General features: G+C 50.4%; 1 protein-coding gene across 1 annotated transcript in view; it reads right to left on the reverse strand.

Moving 5' to 3' along the window:
* Positions 1-27364, reverse strand: part of Myh9 (myosin heavy chain 9) — an 83331-nt gene that overhangs the window by 27544 nt on the left and 28423 nt on the right. Inside the window, exons 2-11 of the mRNA XM_028778903.1 lie at positions 24504-24855; positions 19551-19707; positions 8631-8658; positions 7865-7958; positions 4343-4435; positions 3787-3850; positions 3143-3241; positions 2717-2860; positions 1855-1950; positions 743-861 (exon numbers count right to left, since the gene is read on the reverse strand). Of these exons, the coding sequence (XP_028634736.1) occupies positions 743-861; positions 1855-1950; positions 2717-2860; positions 3143-3241; positions 3787-3850; positions 4343-4435; positions 7865-7958; positions 8631-8658; positions 19551-19707; positions 24504-24836 (1227 nt within the window). The 5' untranslated portion in view covers positions 24837-24855. The remainder of the gene's footprint in view (positions 1-742; positions 862-1854; positions 1951-2716; positions 2861-3142; positions 3242-3786; positions 3851-4342; positions 4436-7864; positions 7959-8630; positions 8659-19550; positions 19708-24503; positions 24856-27364) is intronic.

Here is a 27364-nt window from a genome sequence, read left to right on the forward strand (position 1 = left end):
AAAAGAAAAGGAGTCTGCAGGAAATAATAAGCCTCATGGGTAAGACAATAAACACTGCTGCTTCTTCTGACTCCCTTGTATTTTCTAAAGTGTTTTTGTAGTATTTTTTAATGGGGGTGGGGGGAATCAAACTTTCTTGTTAATTCTTATGGACATGAACAGTTGGCAGCAATTAGGAACACTGGCTTTTGAAAATAACATTCTTGTCTTTTCTACCATGGCCCTTCGCAAGAGCAGCCACAGGCTCACAGCTATCCAATGGGATCCTCCATGACCAGAGCCAAAAGAGAAGGAAGTCCAGCCTTCAAGGGCACCAAGCCCAGGAATGACAAACACACTTGCTTGGCACAGGCGGTAAAGACCCTGCTTGTCTTTCAGCACATGTAGCAAGGCACCAGGTGTTAAAGAAACTGCCACTTGGCCTGAGTTCCAAAGATGATGGGGCCATTGCTGGTACCAGGACCCACACTACAGGAACAGCGAGACCTCGTTTTAAGCAGAGGCAGGGTGCGGCATCATCTTGAGCACCAAGTAGCTTAAGGCAGCACTTTCCAAAGGTGGACATGGGCATGTCCCTCGGCCTCTGGTCTGTGCAGTGCTGAGCTCTGAATAAGGAGCTCTAGTTAACAATTTCCACACAGCTGGCAGCTCAAAACAGGCCTCACACGGCTACAGGAACATCTTCCCAGGACACGCCCAGGTCATATGACACAGAGAGACACAACACAACTCTACAACATACCTGCTCTTTAGTCTGTGCCTTCTGCACATAGTCTCTGCCCACCTTGATGCGCGGGGTAAGGATGCCTCTGGTGAAGTCGGTCACATTGATCCCCAGGAGGTGGGACACCTTTTGAGCAGCTGACAAATTAAAAAAATAAGGCAAGGATGAGACGTGGTTTAATTAAAGCCACATGCAGCAGGTGAGTGCAGAAGAAGAGTGCAATGACAAATGCAGTCACTGAAGCTAGCTAGCCACAGTGCAGGCTACAGACACAGCAGTGGACCAGTGCTTCTTTTTTGTTTGTTTGTTTGGGGTTTTTTTGGGGTTTTTTTTTTGTTTGTTTTTTAAGATTCCACGTATTTTATATATATGATGAGTACACTGTGGCTGTTTTCAGACACACCAGAAGAGGGCATCAGATCCCATTGCAGATGGTTGTGAACCACCATGTGGTTGCTGGGAATTGAACTCAGGATCTTTGGAAGAGCAGTCAGTGCTCTTAACCACTGAGCCATCTCTCTAGCCCTCAACTAGTGTTAATATAGGTCTCTATCCAAAACCGGGCCTTCAAGGGGACAGGCCCACCAAAGGCCCAGCAGTATGTAGTCCCATGGAAGTATCCAGTAAAAGCCACACAACCCACATTGAATGTTTTTAGGAGACTGCAAGTGAAAACAGTGCTGTAAAACTCAGACAAACAGGAAATGGAAGTGGCTGAGAGAGGTGAGTTACATGGTGTCACATCCTGACTACTGTAAGGATGACGCTCAGGTTACTTGTCCCTCAAGCAGAAATGGCTTTTAGCACCAGGACAAGTGGTTTGACTTCAGAAACAAGTGAGCAAAACTCAGGCCAGGAAAGAAGGTCCTAGGTACCCTATCTCATTGGCACAGACATTTGCTGTGTTTAACAACAATCATTCACCTTGCTGGGTGACAACAGAATACCTCAAGCTCACAGCCAGCCTGAGCAACATAGTTGAAATCCAACTCAAGAAACCCTCGTAAACCTCAAAACAAAACTGGCAGGCTACACTCTCACAAATACAGAGTTAAAAAGAGAGGCAGGTTTGGAATTTCTGCTGATTTTCTCCTGAGCATACCCTCAGTTCACTGAAAGCCTGGTGTTACCTGTGTTATCTGGCATGGATGCCTGGTCAGTGTTCCGTTCTTTCTTGAAGACAATGTTGCCAAGCTGAAGGACTCCAGAGATGACCCGCAGCAAGCCTTTGGTGTTTAAGAAAGACAGGTCAGAGTGGACAGAGGTTAGAGGAAGCCCCAACTGGCTGTGGGTAGCCAGTCCACCAGAGATCCTTGGCTAAGCATGGGTACTGCACTTCCTGAGGTGTCAGAGTATCAGGCCTCGTCTCATAGTGTGGAGGCTACCTGCCTCGGGGGCTCACTGCTACTCAAGATGGCCTGTTTCTCCTATACCTCAGCTTGACAGCACTAGTCAGGAAGGAACAAGGTCTGATAATATGTTTAACTTTTCTTTTTTTTTCTTTTTCTTCTTTTTTGAGGAAAGGTTGTTCTGTGTAACAGCCATGGCTTTCCTGGAACTCAATCTGTAAACCAGGCTGGCCTCAAACTCAGAGATCCAACCTGTCTCTGTCTCACAAGAGCTGGAATCAAAGGCCTATGTTCAGCCTTTCTAAACCTACAGTAAGGACATGCTTCTGGCTCAAGGCCCATTGCCTGCTTTTATAAATACTGTTTTATTGGGACAGTTATACTCATCTGTTTAAATAGTGTCTGCCACTAAACAGAGCATCTCTGACTGCCAGCCTCTTCCACACTTCATAGAGTTACGACTCTGCTTCCTTTGCTTGCCTGCGGTGTCACCAGGAACAAACCCTCAAGCCTATTCTTTAAAGACTTTCATTACACAGGGATCCCCAACCCCAAAGCCAACAGGAAGTTTCCTACAGGCCCCTCATCAACCTCAAGTTGCCAGCCAGTCTCAGCACCTCAGCACAGGAGAGCCTGACCTTACCCATCTGCTCATCCTCTGGGATGCCCATAATCCTCATGGCCTCCATTGTCTCCTGGAACATGTCCTTGTCCTGCTGCCCGGGAATGGTGACGTGCCCATTGGACAGGAAGCGGTATTTGTTGTATGGCTCCAACAGGAGATCAGCTGTGAGAAGAAGAAAGGCATGGTCAGTAAGGTATGAGACTCACAGGCTCCAGGCAATGCTGTGACTGCCAAGACATGGGGATGTGATCACCCAGGACCACTCTCTGCTTTGTCAGTAGATACAGCTAGCATTTCCGTAACTCAGAGCATCAAAGCTCTGAGGCTGAAGCTCTGCCTGTGCCGTGACTGAAGACACAAGTCCTCCCACTTCTTTTTCCCAGATCAAGCCTTATTTCCACATCCCAGTGACATGCAGCCCCTCCCAAATGGGTCCTGACTTACTCTTCAGGTGTTCTCCGGCCCCAGACAGCAAGTAGTAGAAGATGTGAAAGGTTCGTTCCTCCTTGGCTTGGCGGATAGCACGAGATTTCTCCAGAAGATCTTTGGGTAGGTTAAAGAGCGATACGCGCTGGAGGGAAGGCAACCCCCTGCCTTACTCCTATCTCCATCAAAAAGAACTGAATGTCACCAGAAGGAAGAAAGGCAGAGAAGACCAAAGCAGAACAAAGCCAACCACCTTGCCTCCAGCCTTCAAAGAGGCTGCTGGACTAAAAGTACAGCCACACACTGGGAGAACCATGTCTGCTTAAAGGGTCTCTGCTGAGGGCTGAGTGATAGCACTGTGGAGAACTCCACAAAGGCCACAGGCTGCTGCAAGGGAGACAGAACAGCAGCCACCATGGGGCTACCACGCAAAGGCCCCACTAATGATTTCCAATAGTCCTCTCCTCTGAGCCCCGGGTCACATTCCTATAGTCAGCTCCTCCGTGAGTCAGCTATTCTTGATACTGTCCCAATGCCACACAAGTCCTAACACAACGAGGCCCAGAAGGGGAGGTACTGAAATCAGGAAGCAGCCAGTCTTCTATGAAGGCTGCCACCTCCTACAATGCCCCATCTCTTGATTTGGTCAGCCATAAGGATACAAGTCTCAATGTTGGCACCAACGATGTAGCCATTGACATCAAAGTTGATACGAATGAATTTACCCTGAGGAAAGACAAATACAGAGGAGACAAATCTCAGAGAGAGGGAACAAGGGACCCCATTCAGCCCTGGCCCTGTACCCAGAGGCTAAAGAAGACCAGAAGCTCTGTTTAAAAGCTTCTGAGGACAGGACTCAGGACTCAGAGATACTAAGCTAATCAATGTGCCCAGCCTGGAATGGGCTCCTGCCTGTTACAGGCAGTTCTCCTTCCCGTGTGACCTGTCCCTGTGAACCCACTGGCTGCTGGTATGACAGGGCACAGACAATACTTCCTCACTGGCTTTTCCCATCTTCTGTGAAAGCAGTTGTGGCCATTCTAACTAAGACAGGGAGGGGCAGGGCCATGCTGACAAGAATTTGAACACCAACTGGAAGAGTGAACAAAACCTCAAGTCTTTGTTTGGGATAAAAGCACCAGATGGGAAGCCACAGTGCCAAGGTATGTGCATGGCACCTTGTCTCCTGAGAGCCAAGAGCCACCAGCTGGTACTCACAAATCGTGAGGAGTTGTCATTCTTCACCGTCTTGGCGTTTCCAAAGGCCTCTAGGATAGGGTTGGCCTGCAGCAGCTGACGCTCCAGCTCACCCTGTGGAGGAACCCAGAGTCTCAGAAAGGCCAGGTAGGAACTGAGGGCCTGCAGGGAAGGCCTGAGAGCTGCCGCTCTGACCTCTTCCTTCCTGCTGGGCCTTTGCGAACAGGCTGATCAGAAACTGACCTTTGAGGAAATCAGGACGCTATTGGCTCTGGGAAAGAGTGTCAAGAGCGGGGAAATTAGGAAACAACAGGTCTCTGAGACAGTCTCGCCCTGTGCCCACTGGCCTTCTGCTCCTCCGTGTATCTAATCCCCACAATTCCCCTTTGCATACAAAAGACACAGTATTCCATTGAGACAGAGTCAGCCATACTGTCCCTCCGGGCTCCTACCTCCAAACCTTCCCTGACATCTAAGTGAGGGATTGGTGAACCCCACTTTATAGCCCCAGATACTTATCAATAATGTTCACAAATCCTATCTGTGGAATCCTGGTGCTTGCTGGGTGCCAGAGGAAATCCTTGTACATTTTGTTCCTGAGCCTATCTACGGTGCTTACATAGGCAGACAGCTGCCCTGTTTCAGACTCAGGAACTGAGGTTGGGGAAGGAGGGACAATCTGCTCAAGATCACTGAGCCACGTGTCAGCAAACTCAAGTCTTCTCCCTAACCATTGCCAGTCACTTTGATACCCCTGCCCTGGCCACTGGCCACCAAATCAATTCTGCAAGCAGTGATCAACAACGGCCAAAACTGGCTGAGGACCCAGGACCCTATTCCTTGTGACAGTTAGACCTCTGGAGGGGAAAGCACTCAACTCCCACCAAGCAGGGCTGACGTTTATCAGCAGGGCTGGAAAGTGGCCAGGGCTTTATGGAACCAGCGGCAGCCTTAGAGCGATGAAAGGTAACAAGGAAGCGGTGGCAGCAGCTCTCCCAAGAGTCAGCAACACCACACCTGCCTGCCTTCCAGCACATCTGCTGCAGACACCACGTCTACAGGGCACCAGCCAGCAAGGTTCTGGAGTCCACCGGAGTCCAGAAGTGGACCAGGTTAAGCCTCCTCACCCTGCCACCTCAGCCAGGGCTCCCCTCTTCTGCAGAAACTTCCATGTCCTGATCAGGTAAGTGGAGAGGTCACTCTACTCCTGAGAAGAGGGTCCTTGAGGCCAGACCACAGAGCAAGGACAGCCAGGCCCTCAGCAATGGCTCTGCCTGTGCACTTGGTACAATAGTCACCAAGCGCCAAGATCCTTCCCATAAGCCTTGAGCAGACCTGGGATCAGCCCACAGGCAACCCACATAGCCAGACTTGGATAGGAGCTGCTCCCTGCCCAGTGACACTCCTAGCAAAGCAGGAGCCAGGCTGCCAGGATGGCGGGGCCACTCCTGTTCCCTCAGACAGAGCCTCTGCCTGCCTGACTTAGAGCAGAGCTCAGGCTTCTCTGTCTGAGCCCACACACAGCTGCTACGGGGAGAAGGATGGCTGGGCCAAGTGGGAGCAGTGAGAGCCCATCCCTGCTGCTGCCGTCATGAGAGGTTGCTTTACAGACATCTAATTAGGCACAGGAGACTTTATGAATGAAATTTGCACGATATGAAATGTGCTGGTGTATGATCCTAAGTTCAGTTTCTGAAAAACTTTCTGGGGGTTGAGAGGTAATTTCAGCCAGGAGGCTCCATTAGTACATTAAAAATAAAACAAAAAACAAACAAACAAACAAAACAAAAAAACTGAGGGAGACAGGATGGCTGCTCAGACTACAGAAGTCCACCCTGCCTGTCTCTTAAGTAAGATCAGCTCTGAAAATCCACAGACCTAGCCAAGGCCACAGAAAATATCTGGTGGGCTTGGCCTGCAGGTGTGGGGGGTTAAGTCAGTCGCTGCAGGTAAGAGAGCTCTCTCCCAGAAACAGTGTGACAGACCTCGCACTGCAAGCATCTCAAGTATGGAAAACACAGCACAGCTTCAGGCCTGGAAAACAACTCCACTGGTCAATGGCCATCTGTGCCCACCACGGGATGTGTCTCCACAGCTTTCTTCCCTTATCACCAAAGACCCCAATTATTTGTATGCTGGAGGCCTGCCTTTCCTCTAAAGTTGGAACCCAGACATGAGGCACATGGGGCCCTTTTACTGCTCTGTAACTAGGGTCCTGTCTCTTGTCCTCCAGGACAGAGACTCCAGCAGCACCCTCCTAAAAACCAGTCACATACCAAGCATTCAATAAATAGCTGGGAAATAGATTTTACTCCAAATTCAGAGACAGAAAACCACAACCAGAGACCTCCTAACCTCACGGCTCTGTTTTTAAAACAGGTCTCCTATAAAGAATGGAAAATGGGGGGGGGGGGGGATAGGGAGTAGAGAGAGAAAAGAAACTTTATTAGTTTCTAAATATAATTCCTAACACCCCATGGAAAAAGTTTCAGAAAGTCTCAAGAAGCTTGGCACGTAGAGAGTTGTTTCTGGTCTGGTTCCAAAAGACGTTATATGGGTGTCATGTGGTGGCACCCCAGCTATGCATGCAGAGACACACCCCACTTACTAGTGAACACAGTGCATAGGACACCAGTACGTTGAAGCCAGTGAGGTCAGTTGAGCACCCCAATGGCCTTGGGGTGACATCACTGGCACTTAGATTTCTCAGGGCAACCAAGGAAACCAGGAAATCTGGGACCTCCTGGCACCTCTCCCAGCTTGTGCCAGGAGACAAGGGGCCAGCCATCTGTGACTGGTGTGCACCACCGAGCGTGTGGGGCTCTGGGAAGGCAGGTGCACATCCCACCATGCCGAGATCAGAAGTGCACAGGGCCCAACTGGAATTCAGGCAGGTCTGGAGCTCTGAGAAAAGCCAGGTGATGAGGCTGACCCAGTCAGGAATTGCCGTGTGCGTCACGCCCAGCCCTCTTCCCAAGACAATCAGTGAGCCGAGCCTCTAGGGAAAGTTCTAGCTGCAGAAAGTGACAAGGTGTGGGGTGAAAAGCTGCTCAGAAGAATGTACGGAGTCCAAGGGCACACGATGGCAGAACACGCATTCCTGGTGCAAACGTGCAGTAAAACGTGCATCTCACCTAGCCAGGGCACTGCAGTTCCACCACAATCCACCAAGGGAGGAGGGAGGGAAAAAAGGAGGTAAGATGACTTTCCAACTGTGCCTTCTCAGTGAGGGACTGTCCACCCAGAGGCACTGGTTCACACAACAGAACAAGGTTAGGGGATCGAAGGCGGGTCAACCCAAGCCCTCCTGGCCTCCATCAACTTGAGAGCAGCAATTAGCTGTCATGCCAAGCATTCTGCTGTGTAAACCTGGGATGGCTCCAGTTTTCATAGCAACTTGGAGAGTTTGGAGGCCAAGAATGGAATGGACCTGCTACTACCCAGCCACTCCCAAGGCCACTAAGCTGCTGCCTAGGGAAGCAGGTGGACCTCTGCTTGTTCCCAAGAGCATCCTCATTTAAAGATGAGGCACTGAGCACTCACCTGGTCCTTCTTGCTCTTGTGTGAGGAGGCCACATGTGCCAGGTACTGGATGACTTTCTTGGTGTTCTCCGTCTTCCCTGCTCCAGACTCACCCCTGCCAACGGAGTTAAGGAGTCATCACCCTCCACCCCACCGGTAGACAGTGCTGCTTGCTATCTACCGCTCTGCCCTTCTGTGGGTACCCATGGAGCCGACACGAAGAAAGGAACAGCAAACCAAGTGTGATGCTCTGGATCTTCTCAGTCTGCTTCCCACGGCTGGCCAGAGCCAGACAAAAGTCGATTCATACCCACTGCCTACCCTGGTCACTTGGCAACCTTCAGAGCCCAATGTTTTAGACATCAAGGAGGCAGCTGTTGACCTGGGAACCAAAGGCACTTACATGTGTTCCCTTGAAACATCCCTGGGAAGCAGTTTCTGTTCCATGAACTCCCCACCTCCTTATTAAGATGGAAAGCAGCCATATTAGGCCAAATCAGAGCCAGAAGGCATGCTGGGGGGTCTGGAAAAGCCTATTGGTGGCTCTTGCTGGAGCCCGAGGTGCTCCTCTGCTGTCACCCACCCACCCATGGCTCACTGGGACCACCAGACATAGCCCTGAGTCCTGTCTCAGGGAAGGGAGGGCCCTGAACTGGGAATGAGCTTATCAACCTGCTTTTGACAGAATAAAAATAATCTTTCCCCAGGAATAAGAGCAGGGATGAGTCCAATCAATCTCTCTCTCTCTCCTCTCTCTCTCTCTCTCTTCCTCTCAGAAGACACTTACGTGCACAGGATGGACTGATCTTCTCGGTCTACAACAGAAAGGACATCAGGTTACCTTGGGTAGGAAGAAGAAACCTCTCCCTTCCCACCTCCATGAAGAGTTACCAAGAAAAAGAACAAAGACTTAAATGCTTCTCTGAAGGGACCCTCCCAGGCCTCTGACCTGGGCTGACTGTGGACAGCCTCAGAAGGACATCTCCAATGGTGGAGGCCCAGGCAGCTGCCTGCCCCCAGCTCTGGCTGCACAGCCCTGCTGCCCACTCCATCCCATGAATATCAGAGAAAAGATGCCCATAGCAGGCACTTGCAAGGAATACTGCCCACATTGGAGCAAGGAATACTGTTTAAGGGGCCAGAAATCAGATCAGGCAGCATGGCAAGGCCTAGCTTGCAATGGTAAAGTCCCAGTGTGGGACACTGCCTCGCAGAGTCTTAAGACCAGAGACGATGGCCTTCTCTGAGCCCCATGCATGCAGTCCTCCATGTTTTGAGGCAGCACATGTAAAACGGACACATGTGAATCCACATGTATGGTGCTTGGCTCATGGAAGGCACAGTGATGACAGGCTAGAGGGAGCCAGGGATGAGTGGCAGTTTCTGGCATGCACCTGTGACAGCCTGCTCTCTATGCCAGAGACAAGAACTTCCAACAGCCACCCTAACTTCACAAATTCAGCAAGAAGAAATAGGAATGTTCTCCTTTGCATAGAGCGACGACAACCAGTTCCCTGCACTCTGAGATCTAAGCTAAGATAGTCAAGCTCCAGGACAATATGCAGACCTCAAACCCTATAGTTAATTCAAGCACTTGACCCCAGCCCCCGGCAGTTTGTAACCTCAGAACCCTAGCGAGGTACATGACCATGGGGCTTCACAGCACAGCGTACACTGGCTACCCACCCTACTTCATGATTACTTTGATAGATATGACCCATAAAACAGACCTGGTGCTGAGCCTGTGAGTACAGTAAACCAACTCAGATAGGCCACTGTCATCTCAATGATAAAGCGGCAGTAGCTCGGGAAGGGGGAGGGGAGCAGGGGAACCAGTCAGGGGCACTGGTGGCCGCTGGCCATCACATTGGCACTACTGGCTCTCTCACAGGCTCTGGACCCGACCCCATGTGACAAGGTGCTGGGTGAGTGACTCATGGTTTTCTGTGTGCACGGCCTTGGGACATAGAATTAGTCATCCAATGGCCGACTGACCAGGCAGATCACCGGACCTCCTGTAGGCGAGCTTCCTAGCTTGGCCCAATCTCAGCAGCATACAGTGCTGAATACACACGGCCATTCCTATTCTATAAGGACTCATAGGACGCAGGAACAGGAAGCCTTACTCCCACACAGGCAGCAGCTAATCTAATCTCCCAAGAAATAACCACCAAGCTAGGCACTTGGGAGCCGCAGCAGAACTGCTGTGGACTTAAGGCCAGGGTGAACCATATAGCTGACAAACCAAAACACAAGAAAAAAGGAAACCATCTTGGAATGGGAGCCCCATCATCCCACTCACACCAATACCACCACCTCCCTGAGAACCACTCAGAGAGAAGTCAAGAAGGAGGCACTCAACCTTCCTCTCCCTTGCCCTGTTCCAAAAAATAAAAATAAAAAATAAAAACGCATTCTTCAAGGCTGCCGGACAAGGACTGAGGCGGAGCAGAGCCGAGCCTCAGTAAGAGGGCAGGAGCAGCTGGGACAGGCTAGAGGAGAGCTGTTTCCTTCCCTTCTTCCCCAGCAGCAGTGTGGCCCACGAAGCTGAAGCAAGCATTTCTGTCATCCCAGGCCCTGCCCTCCCCCAGCAGCTCCCTGTGGTCGGCCCCAGCTGTGGCTGCAGGCGGGCATGTTTAGTCACCGCTCCGGAGCAGGCAAGAATGTACCTGCGTGTGCTGGCGAGGCACGAGCAGAAAGGGCCTGGTGCTACCATAAAAGGAAGCATTCTCCATTCCTTTCAGAAGGAACTGTTTCCCAGGGCTGTCCAGGCCCAGTCCCTGGATGACTGGAATTCCTTTATGTGAGGAGGAGTCAGAGAATTATTCACTACTGAACAGGAAGCAGGGTGGCCAACCCACACGGACACACATGCACAAAAGCAGAGACATGCAGGCAGCTGCCCTTAGTCCTATATGCACACCAAAGCACACTTGCACACACACAAGCGTGTGTGCACACAAGAATGTGTGCAGACATGCCAACAGGAATGCTGCACAAAGCAGCACGTACACTGACACTTGTGTGTAAAGAGATCCAGAGCACATTATGTACGTATGTACATACACATACATGAGGCCTGCGCATACTCCAAACGCTTAAAGCTCAGAGCTGGACTCACCATGGAACTTCTGCCTACCCAGGACCCTTAGCTCTCCCCCTTGACCTGTCCTCTCCACTGCCACCAATACAGCCCAAACACAAGTGCAGAGAAATCCCAACCTGCTTCGGCAGACTCTGCTGAGCCACTGCTTTCACAAAAGGCCTCCTCCTCCAGGAGCATGGAGGAGCCACCTGCTTAGAGTGACTCACACAGCCTCTAAATCCTCAAGATCCTTACAACACTTTCTGGAAGTTTCAGTGTGACACCTGACCTCCTCCCCACTCAGGTAACTTTTTCACAGCATTAAGTTTAAAATTTGCTCCTGAGCTCCAGGCATCCCTTTGGTAGGCCTGAGCCAGTTCATTCTGCTGCTGGCCCTCAGGATAACAGTCTTGCCGCCTCACACTGCCATTTCAGTGGCTGAGGACACTCAGAGGCCTCCTGAAGCCATTTGTTTCTGCCCAAGTCTGTACTTGGTCCTATGTGGTCCTAATAGTTTACCTGAAATGCCTTTTTTCTTTCTTCTAGCCTGGGACTTGGGGAGGTAACTGGCACCAGCAGAACCTTATTCAGACACACAGGCGCTGAACCACCAGGACCCCATCACAGCCCACAGCCCTATCTCAGAGGACGTGGGCTGACATAGCACTGTGAGCCTCAGCCACAGCCTGATTCCTCAGTCAGATTCTTGACAAAGCCCTGAGCAGGGGACACTGGCTGGCAATGAGCAGTTTGACTATTACTGATCTATATACCCAGAGCAGTTAGAAAGGAAGCCATTAGCCCTGCCCTTGACCTCTGGGAATGAGCAGGGTCTGTTCTAAAGACCTGTGGAAATAATGCCTCAGGCCCAGAATACTTTCCTTAGCCACCCCCACACTACATCTCCAAGTTCCTAACAGAACCTTCCAGAACCGCAAAAAAGGCTCTCATAAGTTAAACACTCAGCAGTCAAGCTCTTGCTGTCCTTACTAGACTTTAAACCCAGAAGCCCCAAGGCTGGGTCCACAGAACGAGATCAAGAGCTGATGTGGCCACCCAGAGTGGACAGGTTTCTAGCCAACTCAGAAGACCACCTGAGGCCTCTGCAGGTGTTTCATCCCAGGCATTTGGAGTTCTACACATGGGGGAGGGGGCAGACACGCTATGGCTCACTTCCTCTGTTAGAGGAGCTATGGCTGATTCTTGTCCATAAAAGGCTGTGAGGCTTGAGACTACTAGCACAGTGGTGACATCAGCCAGACAGGAAGTACAGGAGGAAGGGTGCAGGCCGCTACTAGAACTGACTCATGGCTGGGCTCAGAGAGTGTACCTCCCTAGAGGAACTGTCATAAGGCTGTAACTGGGTGAGTGCCTCCCTGAGGGACCTCATCTCCAGGTCCACTGGGTTCTCTGGAGCTGAGAAGAAGATATGTCAAGATAGGCAAACATGCCTACCCAAGTCAGGACTATGACAAGTAGCCTCTTGGCAAATGTGCTCTAGAGAAAATTCCACAGCAGACCTGAGAGTGACTTACTGTGTGAAGACTGCGTGGGCAAGATGGCCTCTGCACTGCCTCACGCTGAGCAGATGCTGAAACTCCACAGTCACTTCTCTGGACATCAGCTAGGTCTCAGGAAGCCACAGCACAACGGATTTTGCAAAGCATATAAAACATGGGGTTCCAGTTCAAAGCTACAAGTGGGAAGGACTTATGTGGCCTGAAGATAGGGCCACAGATCCTAAGGAACCCAATGATTTGATTCAAGTCCAGAGCTGAGGAGAGAACTCAGGCCTTTGTCCCAGTTAAAAGCACCAACAGGCTGGGTCCAGCCTCTATGCAGAGGCCATGGCCACTCCCACGAGGAATGAGAGCCTGTGAGTAACTCTGATGCCATCTCCACAGCAGCTGATCATGGCTTGGGTGACAGGCTTGGGAAGTAGACAGAAAGGAGAGAAGAGAGGGTGTAAAATACCACTTCCTACTTACTAGCAGACAGGCTGAACAGAGATCTTCTAGCAGTCTCCAACAGACAGCCCTTTAAGAAGAAAGCCCCTTGGGGGCTGGAAAGATGGCTCGGCAGTTAATAGCACTGACTGCTCTTCCAGATATCTTGAGTTCAATTCCCAGCAACCACAAGGTGGCTCACAACCATCTGTAATGGGATCTGATGCCCTTTTCTGGTGTGTCTGAAGACAGCTACAGTGTATTCATATACATGAAATAAATAATCTTTTTTTAAAAAAAAAAAAGCCCTTTGCCAGAGTCCCCCAAACACACAACGTGGTACTGGATACACAGGTAGCTCACTTAGCAGCAATCCTCACTAGACAGATGGACTTGGGCCCATGCCTGTGCTCCTCAGGAAGACCTGGTCCAAGAGGCCTGGGCCCCAGGTGCAGAAGGCAGGAAGTCTGGCACTCCTTCCTATCTGGATGATTAGAACAAAGCTGCAGAGATGACCTTCACTGTGCTGAAGTGAGCAAAGCCCCAAACAAGCTTTCTCTTGGCCAGATGCACCAGCAAAACTCAGGTGCACAATTGGACTGTTTCCACTTCTCTGCCAGCAAGGCTGAGACGAGACGTTCTTGATGGCAGACCATCTGGCAGAGCCATCTCCAACAGGTTTCCGGCTTGGAAATCCAAAACCACCTGAGTGCCCACTACCCATGGCAAATGCACAACTCCATTGCCCCCACCCCATCCAATAAGCTCAGAAGCATCAGCATGAGGCTACGGAACGCTGCCTTAAAATCACTGAGGCCTCCAGCAACCTTACCAAGAGGTGTGCTGGAGGCTGCTGAAAAGAGCATGCCACAGGAGCACAATGGCACACCCTCACCTTTCAGCTTGGACTTCCTACAGTACTTCAGCCAAAGGTCAACAGACAAGACTATGAACAGACTATGACACCCCCACCCCCACACCAAGCTGTACTATCTGAATGCCAAAAACATCTTAGGTCCTTGGGAGTCAACCCTGAGCTGGTACCCCGGGGTAAAGATTGCAGGAACGTTATGTGTGCAGGCCGCACATTTTGACTTCAGGGAATTACTTGTTCATCTGATAGCTTTACTCCTGAAAGCCAATGGGGAAAGGGAAGCGGCTCTCTGCTCTGAACACAGCACTGCCTGGCCCTAGGACACTGACTGGGCCATAGCCCCACTGCAGTCTCTGCCAGAACTTGGGAGGGCAGGACACACACTGGACAGCAATGCTGACAGCAAGCAAACATGGCCTGCTCACTAGATTTTACAGTCAAGTTTTAAAAGACAGGTTTTGCCTATATGTATGTCTACATGCCTGATGCCCTCCAAAGCCAAAGAGGGCATTAGAGCCCCTAGAACTGGAGTTACAGATATTTGTGAGCCACCATCTGGATGCAGGAGACTCAACCCCTGACCCTCTGGAAGAGCAGTCAATGCTCTTAACCAATGGACCGTCTCTTTATTTACCTCTGCTGCAGGGACAAGGGTACACTGACTCACAAAACCATGCGGTCGACTTTCCAACCACTCTCAAAGTCGCTTTGCTGGCCCAGGTCAAAGCACGGGGGTTGGGGGTAAGGGGCTGAGTTTCAGTGAAAACCGTAAAGCTGAGTTGTGAAAAAGAACCTACTGAGCTAGGGATATGGGTCAGCAGATTACTTGAATTGAAAGTGATCTACAAGGGTCAATCTCCAGCACAAAAAAAAAAAAAAAAAAGCCAACAAAAAGAACCTATATAGCATTGCTCCTGTTTAGCGAGCAGAACCTAGGTGTGGGGCCAAGAGAACTGGTAAGATTATAAGGCAGCTCACTCCAAGAGCAGGCCTGCCTGCCATCCAGGGAGCCGCCATAAGCAGGCTCCTAGCTCCAGAGCTGGGTGAAAGAAGTCGGTGGGAGGTTTGTGAGTCAGCTCAGCGCCTCTACTGGGCCACCAGCAATAGGGGAGAAAGAGAGACCCTGGAGCAAATGTTGTTCTCCTAGAAGACCACGAAGGTCACCACTATCAGCCCAAGGCCACACTGCAGTAGGGCTGAAGCCCCTCCGAAATACTGTGAAGTCAGTTCAGTGGCTGAGACTGAGAAGCAAGCCTCTAGCGGGAGGGAGTACCTGCTCATTTGTCCGTGAACAGGCTGGAGGGTGGTGTTAAGATGGGCTTTGGGAAGGTCCATGGAAGCTGTATACTCAGTCCTCTGCTGCCCCTTCTTCCGGTGCCTGGCACACAGGCCTGCACTGCCCTACAACCACTCCTGAAACTCTTTAGCCTCACCACGTTGGGTCGAGCTTGAGAGGCAGAGAAAAAAATGAAGACTCTATAGCTGGGCCAACCAACTAGTGAAAGAGCAAGGGACCTGCTTTATCCAATCTAAACTCCACTTAGACAGCCCCTCTTGTTCACAAGGCTTTGCCCTACAGCTGAGGCTAAGAGCCCCAGCAGACCCTTGACTGTAGCCTACAAAAGGGTTTAGTGGTTTTTTAAACCCCATACCTACCCCACCTCAAAGTTCCAGGGCACACCACCTGTGTCACTGTCCAAGAGTCCCCACACCGTCATCTGGTACTTCTGGGTACCAGTCAGCATTCCTCTCAACGAGACCTATGGTCTGCATGAGTAAACGTTCTACAGTGTACAGTACACAGAAGCCATGAGGCTAGCCCTGTGTCACACAGACATAGAGCATGGCCCTCCTCAGGAAAGCCACACTGTCTCCTGAAGCACACGATCAGGCACAGGGCTGGCTCCATACTTCCCAGCAGACAGTGGGGCCTTTGTGAGGAGGCTGGCAGGGCTCAGACCTCCTGGCCAGCACATTCCTGCTTAAGTGGAATCATCACATCTGTGGCTTCCCACTGCTCCAGCTCCGATGCTGCCACTCAGAACCTAAAAGACTCTCCTGGCCTCTGATGAGCCAGGGGGCTTTTCCTCAAGAAGACCTGGAACCAGATGAGCAGATACTGAGAGGTGAAGGGAGGTCTTTCTCGTGTGCCTGTAACCCCACCTAACTGCTATAGTACAAAGAATTCCATCAAGGACTTGACATAAAAGAGGGCAACAGTGGCCATGACCTTTTTGTTCAGAAAAAATCAAGAGATACCCCCTCCTACTTCCAATAGATGTCACATCAGCTATCATACCAGAGCCCATCCCTTCACCTGTGAGCTAGAGGGACCATGCTCAGATGGGTAGGGCACACACCAAACTCGCTGTCACTATTGACCCAGCAAGGTCAGTCAACCAGCCAGAGAAATGTGGTCATTCAGTGAGCAACCACTTCCAGGGCAGCTTCCAGAGAAGCAAAGATGGGATAGAGAGAAGGCTAGCACAGTACAAATGGCAGGCCTGCAATTCAAGCCAACTCTGCTGCCTCCCCTAAAATCCCTGTGAGCTCACACAATGCCAGCATCCCTGACAGTGAGCCAGACCTGACTCAGAGCTAACAAGGCGCATAGCTTCTTTCCTACCTGCATCGGGAGAATCACAGCTCAAGGCGAATTCTCTCACTGATCAGACCAACACTCACTCTTACCAACAAGGGCCCCAGAGAAAGCCAAAAGCTCCCGTCCCCTAGTCTTTCCACACGCAGCCCCTTGTGCCCCCTCTGGGATGCGCCTGCACCCTCCATGCTGGGCAGCAACACGAGCTCAAGCTCTCTCTCACCAGGTCGTGAGGCTGAAAGGCCTCTTCATAGCTACGGCTGCAAAAACGAAACATGGAGAGCCAGAGCCAGAGTGGTAAGCATGCAAACACAACTCTAATTAAACCCCAGGCTGGAGATTAAAACAACAAACAAAACTGTGCAGGCACGTCTGGGCCACAGCAGAACCACTTATTAACACAGAGAGGCCAAGTTTCCCGTGGGCTCTACCTCCACGGTGCCTTTGCTGCCATACTACCCTCAGTGGCCACAACTTCCCTGAACTCCAAGACACCTAACACCTGTTGCCACTGCCCTGGCACCAGGCGGCAGCAGCTTGCCTTGCTATGCAACGATAGCCCCAGACAGGTCGGCAAACGTCTTCCCTACCCATCTGGAATGCCAGGGCCACCAGTAACAATGTAGTAGACCCACCCTTTTGGTATTCCAGCATTTCTTATCACCTGTTTGTGTGGCATAAGCCAGACACCATACTCTCCAATGCCCTATCCTGTGCCCATGGCAGACAATACTAACCTATCCCAGCACTCTTTGAGATTGTGTCTCAAATCCTTGACAGTACAGGGTCTAGACAGCTGCTGATTGATGACCTTAGTCTAGAGATTTTCAACTGGGGATAATTTTGTCCATCAGGGAACAGCTAATGGAAATGGCTGGGGATTTTTTTTTGTGGTCACACAAAAGAAGACTAAAAGAGGCCAGGATAAACTGCCAAGCATCCTACAGCATCCCAAGTGTCATGTCTGACAGATAAAAGTAGGTAAAGTAGCTTATAATCTGCCATTCAAAGCAAGATAAAACGGAAGGAACCACAAGGAACCGAGACTGAACAGGCAAACTCTAGCACCGAAGGCTTCAGAGACAAGGGCCCTGAGAGGGCTCAAAAAGTCTGTCTCATAAAAGTCCCCAGCCAAAGCCACCAACCACCCTATTTGGTAAAATGAATGCTAGTATGTCATAAGCCACAACCAACTCAGGAAGGAAATTTTTATCTAGTTCTTGGGGGAGGAGGGACAGAAGAGGAACCATCTGGCTATACCTTTTAAGATGCAAAAAACAAAGCAAACCTACCTCTGTAAGCATAAGGTTTCACCCCAAAACAGAGTAACAAGCTCCAACAGCCTGAAGACCAAGGTTCCAATACACCTAGCTATATAATAACTGCCTCAGAGGAAGAATCCAGGGTCCCTTTTGGAAACACTCTCTATCAGTCACCCACCGTGACACAGGCACGGTGTGACTAACTTCCTTCACATCCCAAGAACAAGACATCTACTGCTAAAGGCGTTGTGGGTCCACTGTGTACAAGGAACTGTTCAACAGCCTAGAATGTGCTTAGTAGGTCCACATGGTGGCCAAAGGGTTCCAGCAAGCCCAAAGCAAAACAGAAAGGAAGGTAGGAGCTTCTCAGGCTTCAGATGAGACTGCAGCCCCAGGTCTGCAGCCCAGCACAGGGCTCACAGGGCTCCCAGGTCCCCCACACTTCTGTTTCCTCCACCTGTTCTTGCCCTCATGGTCCTAGCCAGCTCCATCCCTCACAAGGCTGGGAAGGAAGGAAACACATTGGGGTTTGTTTTGTTTTGTTTTTGTTTTTGTTTTTTTAATCTCTTTCTCTTAACCACTTCCAATCTACGTGACTTTCAGGACTCCTTCCCTAAACTTTCTTCTCATGAAGAAACGAGCCCTACAAGTTTTCTGATGGGAGTGTAAAAGTCCGGCTCTAATGACTGGCTGCGGGAGCTGCTCTCCATCACTCTCCCATGACAGGCCAGAAGAGAGCAGCTTGAATCCCGCAGAGACTGAGAGCGTCCCTACTCAGGAAGACCCCAAACACACTTCTTGCATCGAGCCAAGGGAGAACCAAGGGAAAATGACTCATAACCTCTAGAGACAGAGACCCAGACTCCTCTGGAATCTCACAGAATGTTCCAGCAGACTGTTCTCATTAGCACTTTCAAACAGGCATCCTACTTTCAAACCAAAGGGCTGGCTTCCACAGGAATTTTGAAAGATGTGAACATAAGCCAACGGCTAGGCCAAACTTGTGCATGCTGCCTAATTAATGACCAAGAAATATCTTCTACATAGCACTGTGGGCAGAGTGAAGGGTGCACACTGCCATTTTAAACCACTAAACCAGGGCAAAGATAATACAAGGGGCATCACCACCACTGCCCAGATGGATTGTCGAGCTTAAAGAACAAAGAACGCAGGAAACCACTATCAAAATAAGGCAGCCAGGCTGCTGGGAGTCAGGTCTGACTTAGGATTACATATGCACTGACAGCAGAAACCACGTCACTGAAGGAAAGGCCGAGGCTGGGGATGAGCCTAAGAGAATCACCCATAGGCAGAATAGAGAACCCTGGAGACAGCCAAGCAGACCAGGGAGGGGGAGCCCAAGGGAGCAGAGAGACAACTGAAGGGAAGGCAGAGGGTGGGAGAAGAAGGTAGGAAGACAGACCTACAAAGATAACGGGTGACCTGTCAGTTAGTCTAGCCAGGAAGTGGCCTAGGGGTGTGGCCGGGGGAGAGGGAATGAGTAAACAAACATCCTCCGGAAGCACTCTGTGATGGGACAGAGAACACAGAGGGGTGGAAACACCAGGGGAGACCTCACATCTGTTCTCTAAAAAGGGAAAGCACACCTGCGCATCACCAACTGTACACAGGAATGTGGAGGGGAGAACACAGAAGAGAGAACACGGAGAACAGGGAACGACAGAAGGGCCTAGAACAGACCTGAAACTGATGTGGGCAACTCTTAGAAGGATGGAAAAGTAGGAAACCAGTATAGTCTCTATCTAAAGTTTCTACTAACATGTCCTTTATATAGCCATTGGCCCGCTCTTGGATGATGAGCCACCCATCACCAGACACCAGAGCAGGGCGAATCAGCTCCTGCAAGTGACTGGCACCACAGGTAAGGAAGGATGGAACCCTGGAGGGGCCAGGCTGGACCACACAGCCCCCAGCACTCACCCTGCATCATGCTCCTGTAGGCAGTGTCTGTGATGGCGTAGATGTGGGGTGGCATCTCGTGCCTCTTCTTGCCCTTGTACATCTCCACGATCTCCTCTGAGTAGATAGGCAGGTTCTTATAAGGATTAATGACCACACAGAACAGGCCTGAATAGGTCTAAAGAAAGCAACAGAAAAGAATGTTTTAACAAGTCTGATTCTCGACAGCATTTAAATTGTGTGGCTAAGTGTCCAACTGTTTCCAAGGCCACATCTCAGCCTAGGGTGAAAGCACTCCCTGGTGTCCCTGCTCTACTAAAGCTTGGAGAGTTGGGGGGTGGCAACTCAAGATACCAGATACCAGCCGGTCGTGGGAGCACACACCTTTAACCCCAATGCTTGGCAGGCAGAGACAGGCGAATCTCTGAGTTGAGGCCAGCCTGGTTCTACAAAGCAAGTTCTAGGACAGGAAGGGCTGCAAGGAGAAACTCTGTCTCGAAAAACAAAAGACCAAAAAAAGACAAACATAAAACTCAGATTCTAGAACAATACGATGTATCTCTCACTGTGAGAGATGCAGATAGAGGATTCAACTGTGTCCCAGAAAACGGCAAAGAAACATTCACACACACACACACCTCCCTCTAACAAACATTCACACACACACACACCTCCCTCTGACAAACATTCACACACACACCTCCCTCTGACAAACATTCATTCACACACACACACACACATCACACACACCTCCCTCTAACACACACACCTCCCTCTAACAAACATTCACACACACACACACCTCCCTCTGACAAACATTCACACACACACACACCTCCCTCTGACAAACATTCACACACACACACACCTCCCTCTGACACTGGAAAAGCTCACTATCCTCCTAAATCAAGTAGACCCTCGATGGCTAAAAGACAGCTCACACTCTGCATTCCTGCGCAAATCTTTCAATAACATAAAGGGCACTTTTGGGTCCTTTAAAAGCCTTCTCCAGGGGCAGGAATTCCAAACTGCCAATACCCTTAATGCTGAACACCTACAACAGCCTCAAGTTTTCCAGTCGGCTTTGACCTTTAAAAGCAAACACCTGAGTCAGATAGCCGAGGTTCAAATCCTAGGGTGCTCCCAGGGTGCTGGGAGGAGGGGGATCCCTTACCCTTCTGCCTCCAGTTCCCAATCTGTAGAAAGAGCACAGGCTGAAGTTGGCTCCTTATTGCAAGGTGATGAGTAGGAGTACACTGCGGGCTCAGGAGAGCTGCTTCCTACAGTCACCTTACACACTCTTTCCTCCATGTTTCTAAGGAAGCCCACAATGCCTTGTGAGCAGTTCTAATAACTCTGCTCCTTCCAAACACACCGATGGTAGACTGCTAAGCAGCATGAGAACTGTCCCCCAGGCGCATGTCGAGATGCTCGGTTGAGGGGATGGCTGTTTTCAAGCAGCAATGGTATTCCCAGCACGATTTTCTGGGGAAAACCGACGCCAAGCTGGAGGGAAGGTGGGAGCGAGGGCCCAGCCTCCGCTAAGGGACAGTCAAAGGTCACAAGACATAAAGCCTCACTGAGAACACACTTAGGTCTCAAGACCACCAAGGCCAACCTCCTTGGTCTGGAGGCCCACTCTCCAAACAGCTTTGCTTTTCCTCATCCCACGCTTCCTGCGTCTTCACTGTACAGTTTATCCCCTGATCCAGGGACAGCCAGTCTGGGGAGCTGACCATGATGTTCGTCCAGCTCCTTTCGCCTCCCTGTGCTCTCTCTGGTAAACTGCAAGGCTAAACCCAGGGGTTTGCATAAAAGCCAGGCATGAAGACAGGGCTCTTCCCCAGCACTGACCAAAAGCTTTCTCCATGGAACTGCCAAAAAAAAAAAGCTAGGCTGAGGACAATGTTCAGTCATTTGTCAGCTGTTCTCCACTAGGGAGAGCAGGCAGATAACTTGGAAGTTAACAAGAGGCTCTGACTGCAGGTGGAACTGCAGCCTTCCTTCTTCCCAGGGAGTTATGGGAATGGGAGACAGGGCTTCAGCTGTGTGTTCTCCCTCCAATTACTCTATCCTCAAGGGACCAGGAAGGTCAAAGCAAGAAAGCCCAGTGTGACAGGGTTTAGGTCCTGCATAGAAGACAGGAGCGAGGTCACCTTGTGAGTGTTAGATGGCATCAGGTGGGGACAAGACACAAGTCCACAGAATAATGGTCATGCCAGGATCTCCAAACACTTGGACTTTGTTCTCCACCTTAGAGAAAGCCCATACTGTAGGAACTCCAGCCCGATAAAGCCAAGGGGCACATGGTCCCTCATGTAGAGCGGGCCACAGAGCCAGATGCTTGAAACAGCTGGCAGAAACAGAAGGGGACAGAGAGTCATTAGGATGGTTCTTTTGGATGGCTGGATGGACACTGCAGAGGGCTCTAAAGGAATCTGTGGGCTGACCCCCAGGCAGGAACGCTAGCCAGCTGAGCCCTGAGAAGGGGGTGCACAGCTCAGGTGGGAGGAAGGAACACACTCAATGCTCATAGAGACACAGACACTGAGCAAGTGGCCCTGCTCCCACTCGGCCACACCAGGAAGCTGCTCCATTCACAGGCCACAGAGGCTCTTTGTGCCCAATCGCCCCCTGTCCCAAGCCTCACCTCCCCCCAAAGGAAAAGACAGAGCAGCTGTGGTACAGAATTGGCCATGCCGCCCACAAAGCTAGGCGAATGCAGCATGAATGTTCCTGGAGTCCCAGTGTGGAACCTTGATGCACATATATAGGCTGTGAGGAAGGCCCTGACCAGCCAGCCACAAAGGCTTTGATCAGCCCACAGCACTGCATCCGCTGGGACTTCTACTAGCAACCTCTAGGGATGAACTGTGGCACAGGGACCTGCCTGACAAAGGAACCAAACCCAGAACCAATGCCTACCACCAGAGCTGGGTGAGTGGGGAGGTTGGGGGGGGTGGCTTCCGTACACTACATCCATCTACAGAATGAAGCCCTGCACTGTCACTCACACAGGGTACTGCTTAACACTGAGTGCCCTTTGACAGCTAATATAGCCCATGTGGGAAGGAGAGCAGCTAGCCAGAAGCAAGAACAGGTGGCCAGCTTGCTTCCCAACAGGGGTTCAGTTAAATGGAGATCCCAGTAAGAGGCTAAGTACAGGACCTTCACTTAAACAGTGACAGCCAGAGTCCAGATGTGGTGCAAGCCAGGAGCTACCTGGAAGCTTTACAGAGGAAGTGAGGCTCCGAGTCACTGTGTGACATAGTAAGAGGCAGAGCAGCACAGCAGAGTGGGCATGCTAAGAGCGCCCCACCCCCAGACAAGGGGAATATGGATCCCCGTTATCTAGGCATACACAGGCTTTTCTTCCTTCATTTTTCCACAGGCCCTCAATTTGAATTTCATGTTTGACGCTTCTGAGGGGCGGGAGTTTTATACACATTCTCACCACAACTCCAGGTCTAGGACTAGAGGTACAATTCAGTGGATAAAAGCACTGCTCTTGTTATGATCTGGCCCACCTGGGACTTCTGGGTTGAGGCTTTTGGCACGTAAAATAGAAGCAATCAGCGGGACAGGAAGCACAACATGGAAATGTGAAATCACCCTGGCATCTTATAGAAAACACATCGGCTGGTCCCATGGGAGCTCTCAGCGCCCCCTCAGCACAGGAGTCTGCTCCTCCCTAAGATCAACAGCATGTCTGGTGCACTGAGACTCGGCTTCCCAGCCATCAGATAAGAAGGCTTTAGAAACCCTGAGATACCTCATTCCCTTGGGTTCTGAACTGTGTTACTCGGCCTTGGGAACAAGACCAAGGTGGCTGCAGCAGTATATTCAAACAAAGAGCTATTTTAAGAAGAACAACCACCACATTATTTCTTCCTAAACACCTAAGCTAAAAGGAGGAAACTTTGACCTTGGCAGAAGCAAGGTAGCAATGGGCAGGCCTTGGACAGTGTCACAGAAGATGCATGGTTGAGCCCCTGCTGTGGCTCTAAGGTCCACCACCTTCTGAGCCTACTATGTAGTGTGACCCTGGCAAATGCAAGAGAAAAATATAACTGGAGTGCCAAGGCTGACAGACAAAATGATCCCGGTACTGGCAAATGAGGCACCTAAAAATTGTCTATGGCAAACTCAGGCATGGATTTTGTAATGGAGAAATATCTAAGCCCAAGAGGGCAGCAAATGCAGCATCCGGTTCATCTTGAGGACTTCAACGATCAGTCATAAAACAATGTTCTGTTTTCAAAGACTTTAAGGGAAAAAAAAAAAAAAAGATAAATCTGGGGTGGATAAACCATGAGGCCTCAGAGCCAGTAAGGCTCACATGGCCTAAAACAAGGAGCTGGGAAAATGCTGTCAACATCAGCCATGTGGTGACAAAAGTGTCCATCTGAAAACAGAAGTCTCAAAAAAAGAAAGACATTCTGGCCTTTGGTGTACTTGGGGCCTTTGCACACATTGCTCTCGGGACGCTAATGACACGTCTTTGTAGGACCTGACATGAAACCAACGTTAACAAACATGTTGACATGTCACCATTCCACTCTGGACAGCTCAGCTCTGTTCATCCTTCGAAAGGAGGCTTTAACCATTGGGGTTCTACAAGAAAAATATAGCAGAGGCACCAAAATGGGATTGAACCAAACTGGTGGCTATAGGGTCTGACTAGGTGGTGCGGAAGAATAAGGGAACCAGAAGACAGTGCCACGCCATTTAGAAGGAATTTACTACGCTGGCCTGAATCCACGCCTCCACCAAGCTCTGAAGTCAGAGGCTAGCAGGTGGGAGCACGTTCTTCCTGAATGCAAGGAACAGCGGGTAATGTCAGAGCATCCACTAAGATGCGCAGATGCAGCAGCTGTGAGCATGTCACCTAGCACTCCTCACAGCCCTCTTCTCACCCGGACAGCGGGAGTGCTGGCACCTAGGAGTGGAGAGAGACCGCCCCCGGCCACTTACATAGATGAGCCCTGAGTAGTACCGCTCCTTGAGGTTGTGCAGCACCGAAGCTTCATTGAGGCACGTGAGCTCTGCCATGTCCTCCACCTTGGAGAACTTGGGTGGGTTCATTTTCTGGATGTCATCCTTGTTCACCTTCACCTTCTTCCCATTCTCCACCAGCTCCACAATGGCCTCCTCTCCCACCTCCTCCTTGAGGCTAGCTGGTTCAAACCCATTCTTGCTGGAAGGCACCCACACCAACTTCTTGGCAGCCCAGTCAGCCTGGGCCAGTGGGTTATTGATGAAGTTTTTATCCACATAGAGGTACTTGTCTGCAGCCTGCTGGGCCATGGTGACTTACGGCCAGGACCTAAGAGAGGAACAACGACAGAACATGAGCCACGTCACAGTGAAATTCTGCATAATCAGATGGAGCCATTGCCACCATTTTCTTACCCTCCACATCTGAGAGAAAGCGAGATTTTGTTAGAAATTAATAAATAAGTGTATCGTCCCATGATGACCACATCAGCAATTCTATAAACAAAACTACCCAAGGAAGGGATGAGTGTAAGAGTCTCAACAAAGACAGACTAGCCACAGTCCACTGGTAAGGCAGCAGAGTGACCACACCACTGAACGCTGCCAAAAACACAGAATTTTAATAGCCAAAATAGCAACTCAGTACAAATGCACAATAACAGGAATAAAAGCAGAAGCCAGGCCCTGGGGTATACTGTGACGGGGAAAGAAATGCATACAGTGGGACAGGAGGACGAGAACACCCGCAATTCATTCTTCTCAAAGCTCATTTGCAGAATAAAGGTTAGAAGCTACTACTCCTTACAGAATCACAAATGGACAGGCACGCACGATAACACCCATCTGTAAGCAGTTCTCTGGGAGCAAGGAGCTTGTGCAGAGAGGCTCAAGACTCTTGGTCCTGGTCTATGGCACCCCCGTGTTTAGCAAAGTAATGAATGAAGTCCAGAGGTGGAGGCTGGATCCCTTGGGGGCTGTTGCTTTGGGTGAACCAAAACAAGGATCTGAAACCTGGTTTAAAGCACTCAGCCCAAAGCCACCAGAAGAAGCAACTAGAAGCTTCTCCAGGGCTCCCAAAGGACACACGTAAGCTCCACTCTGTGAGATCAAATCTGGCCACCCTATTTTGGAAAACCACAAAGTTCCCAGTTGAGAACTCAGAGTTACTCAGCTTTCAAGTTTCCTGATTCCAACAGGGACTTGGATGCCAAAGAGGCTGAAGGCTTTGGCTGCCCAGGACTCCTTCTCTGGCTTGTTAAATGGTTTCCAGACCTAAGCTCAGGGGCTCCCTGCTCACTCCACCAGGGACTGTTTTCCTGGAAGCCTGGTGCTCCCAAACTCCCTCCCCCAAGAGGGAAGGAAGTTCAGAGAGCCCAGACAGCCACTGCAGCTCCCTCACCTGGTGACTCTCCTTATCTAACCCAGAAGCATCAGGAAACTGCAGTCCTTGCACCTCTGAACCCCCTGCACAAGGCACCATCTGCCTTACAATGACTGCTGGAGAGAAGGCAGGGTCCAGGGTCAGCTGGTAGCAAGACAGAGCCAGGCAGCTGTGAAATGCCTTAGCCATCACCTTTTCTGGAGTGAGCTCCAGCATCCCAGCACATGGGCCAGGGTTAGAGTAGGCCACTGGACAAACCTTCTGTCTGCCATATTGGTCCTCTACCTCCCAAAAGGCACCTGACCCTAAACTAACAGTCTCCCCACCACGCCCCTGCTCTGCTCACAGAACCCGGGCTTCATCAGCTGCTGGTTCTTAATGTCCTCAGAATTCAAACTCATAAAGGGTATGACATCACCGCCATTGCACATCTCGAAACTCCTAAGTGTGTGGCTAGTTGACAGCTTCACTACGAGCTTGTAATCTAGGCCCTTGAAAGGCTAAGGCAGGAGGATTGTGAGTTAAGAGACTAGACTTGGTTACATAGTGAAACCTGTCCCATCCAGTCAAGACGCTTGAGGGGACACTTGAGGGTACCCTGCAGAAGAATACTAGGAGGTAGGACAGTTGTTAAGTGTTGAACACCTCACCGCTAGTCAGTCTCCCTGGAAAAGCAGCTTTTATTACCTCCAATTTATAGATGAGGGAACAGGCTCAGAGAGGGTGAATCCCCAGCTCCACCATGCAACGGGGTTCCAACCAAAATCTGTCTTGCCTCTGTGGCTTCAGTCCTAGAATTGGGCCGTAACTGTCACAGCAGTGTGACCTGGGGGGATGGGGGTCAGAGTGTATATGCATATTCTTAAATGTTTTTAATAAAGTAGGCAGTGGTGGCACATGTCTTTAATGCCAGGACTTGGGAGGCAGAAGCAGGCAGATCTCTGTGAGTTCAAGGCCACCCTCATCTACAGAGCGAATTTCAAAAAAAAAAAAAAAAAGTCAGGGGCTGGAGAAACTGCCTAGCAGTTAAGCATGCTTTGTTGCATTGCAGTAGCTCCAGTTTTAGTTCCCAGAATGTACATGTGGTTCGAAAACCCATCTATGTGGCTCCAGATCCAGGAGATCCTATCCCCTCTGTGGGTACCAAGCACATACACTCGTGCACACACACATGAAGGCAAAACACTGATACACATAGAATATTTTAAAGCCATTTTCTCTTTTTACAGGTTCTTTTTAATTCTGACTCATAGAAACAATTGTCATCGGGCAGTGGTGACACACACCTTTAATCCCAGCACTTGGGAGGCAGAGGCAGGGGGATTTCTGAGTTCGAAGACAGCCTGGTCTACAGAGTGAGTTCCAGGCCAGCCAGGGCTATACAGAGAAACCCTGTTTCAAAAAACAAACAAAAAAAAAAGGGAGGGGGGAGAAAAAGAAACAATTGTCATTGGCA

Source organism: Grammomys surdaster, unplaced genomic scaffold, assembly GCF_004785775.1.
Source record: "Grammomys surdaster isolate TR1022 unplaced genomic scaffold, NIH_TR_1.0 342, whole genome shotgun sequence".
Classification (NCBI taxonomy): Eukaryota; Metazoa; Chordata; class Mammalia; order Rodentia; family Muridae; genus Grammomys; species Grammomys surdaster.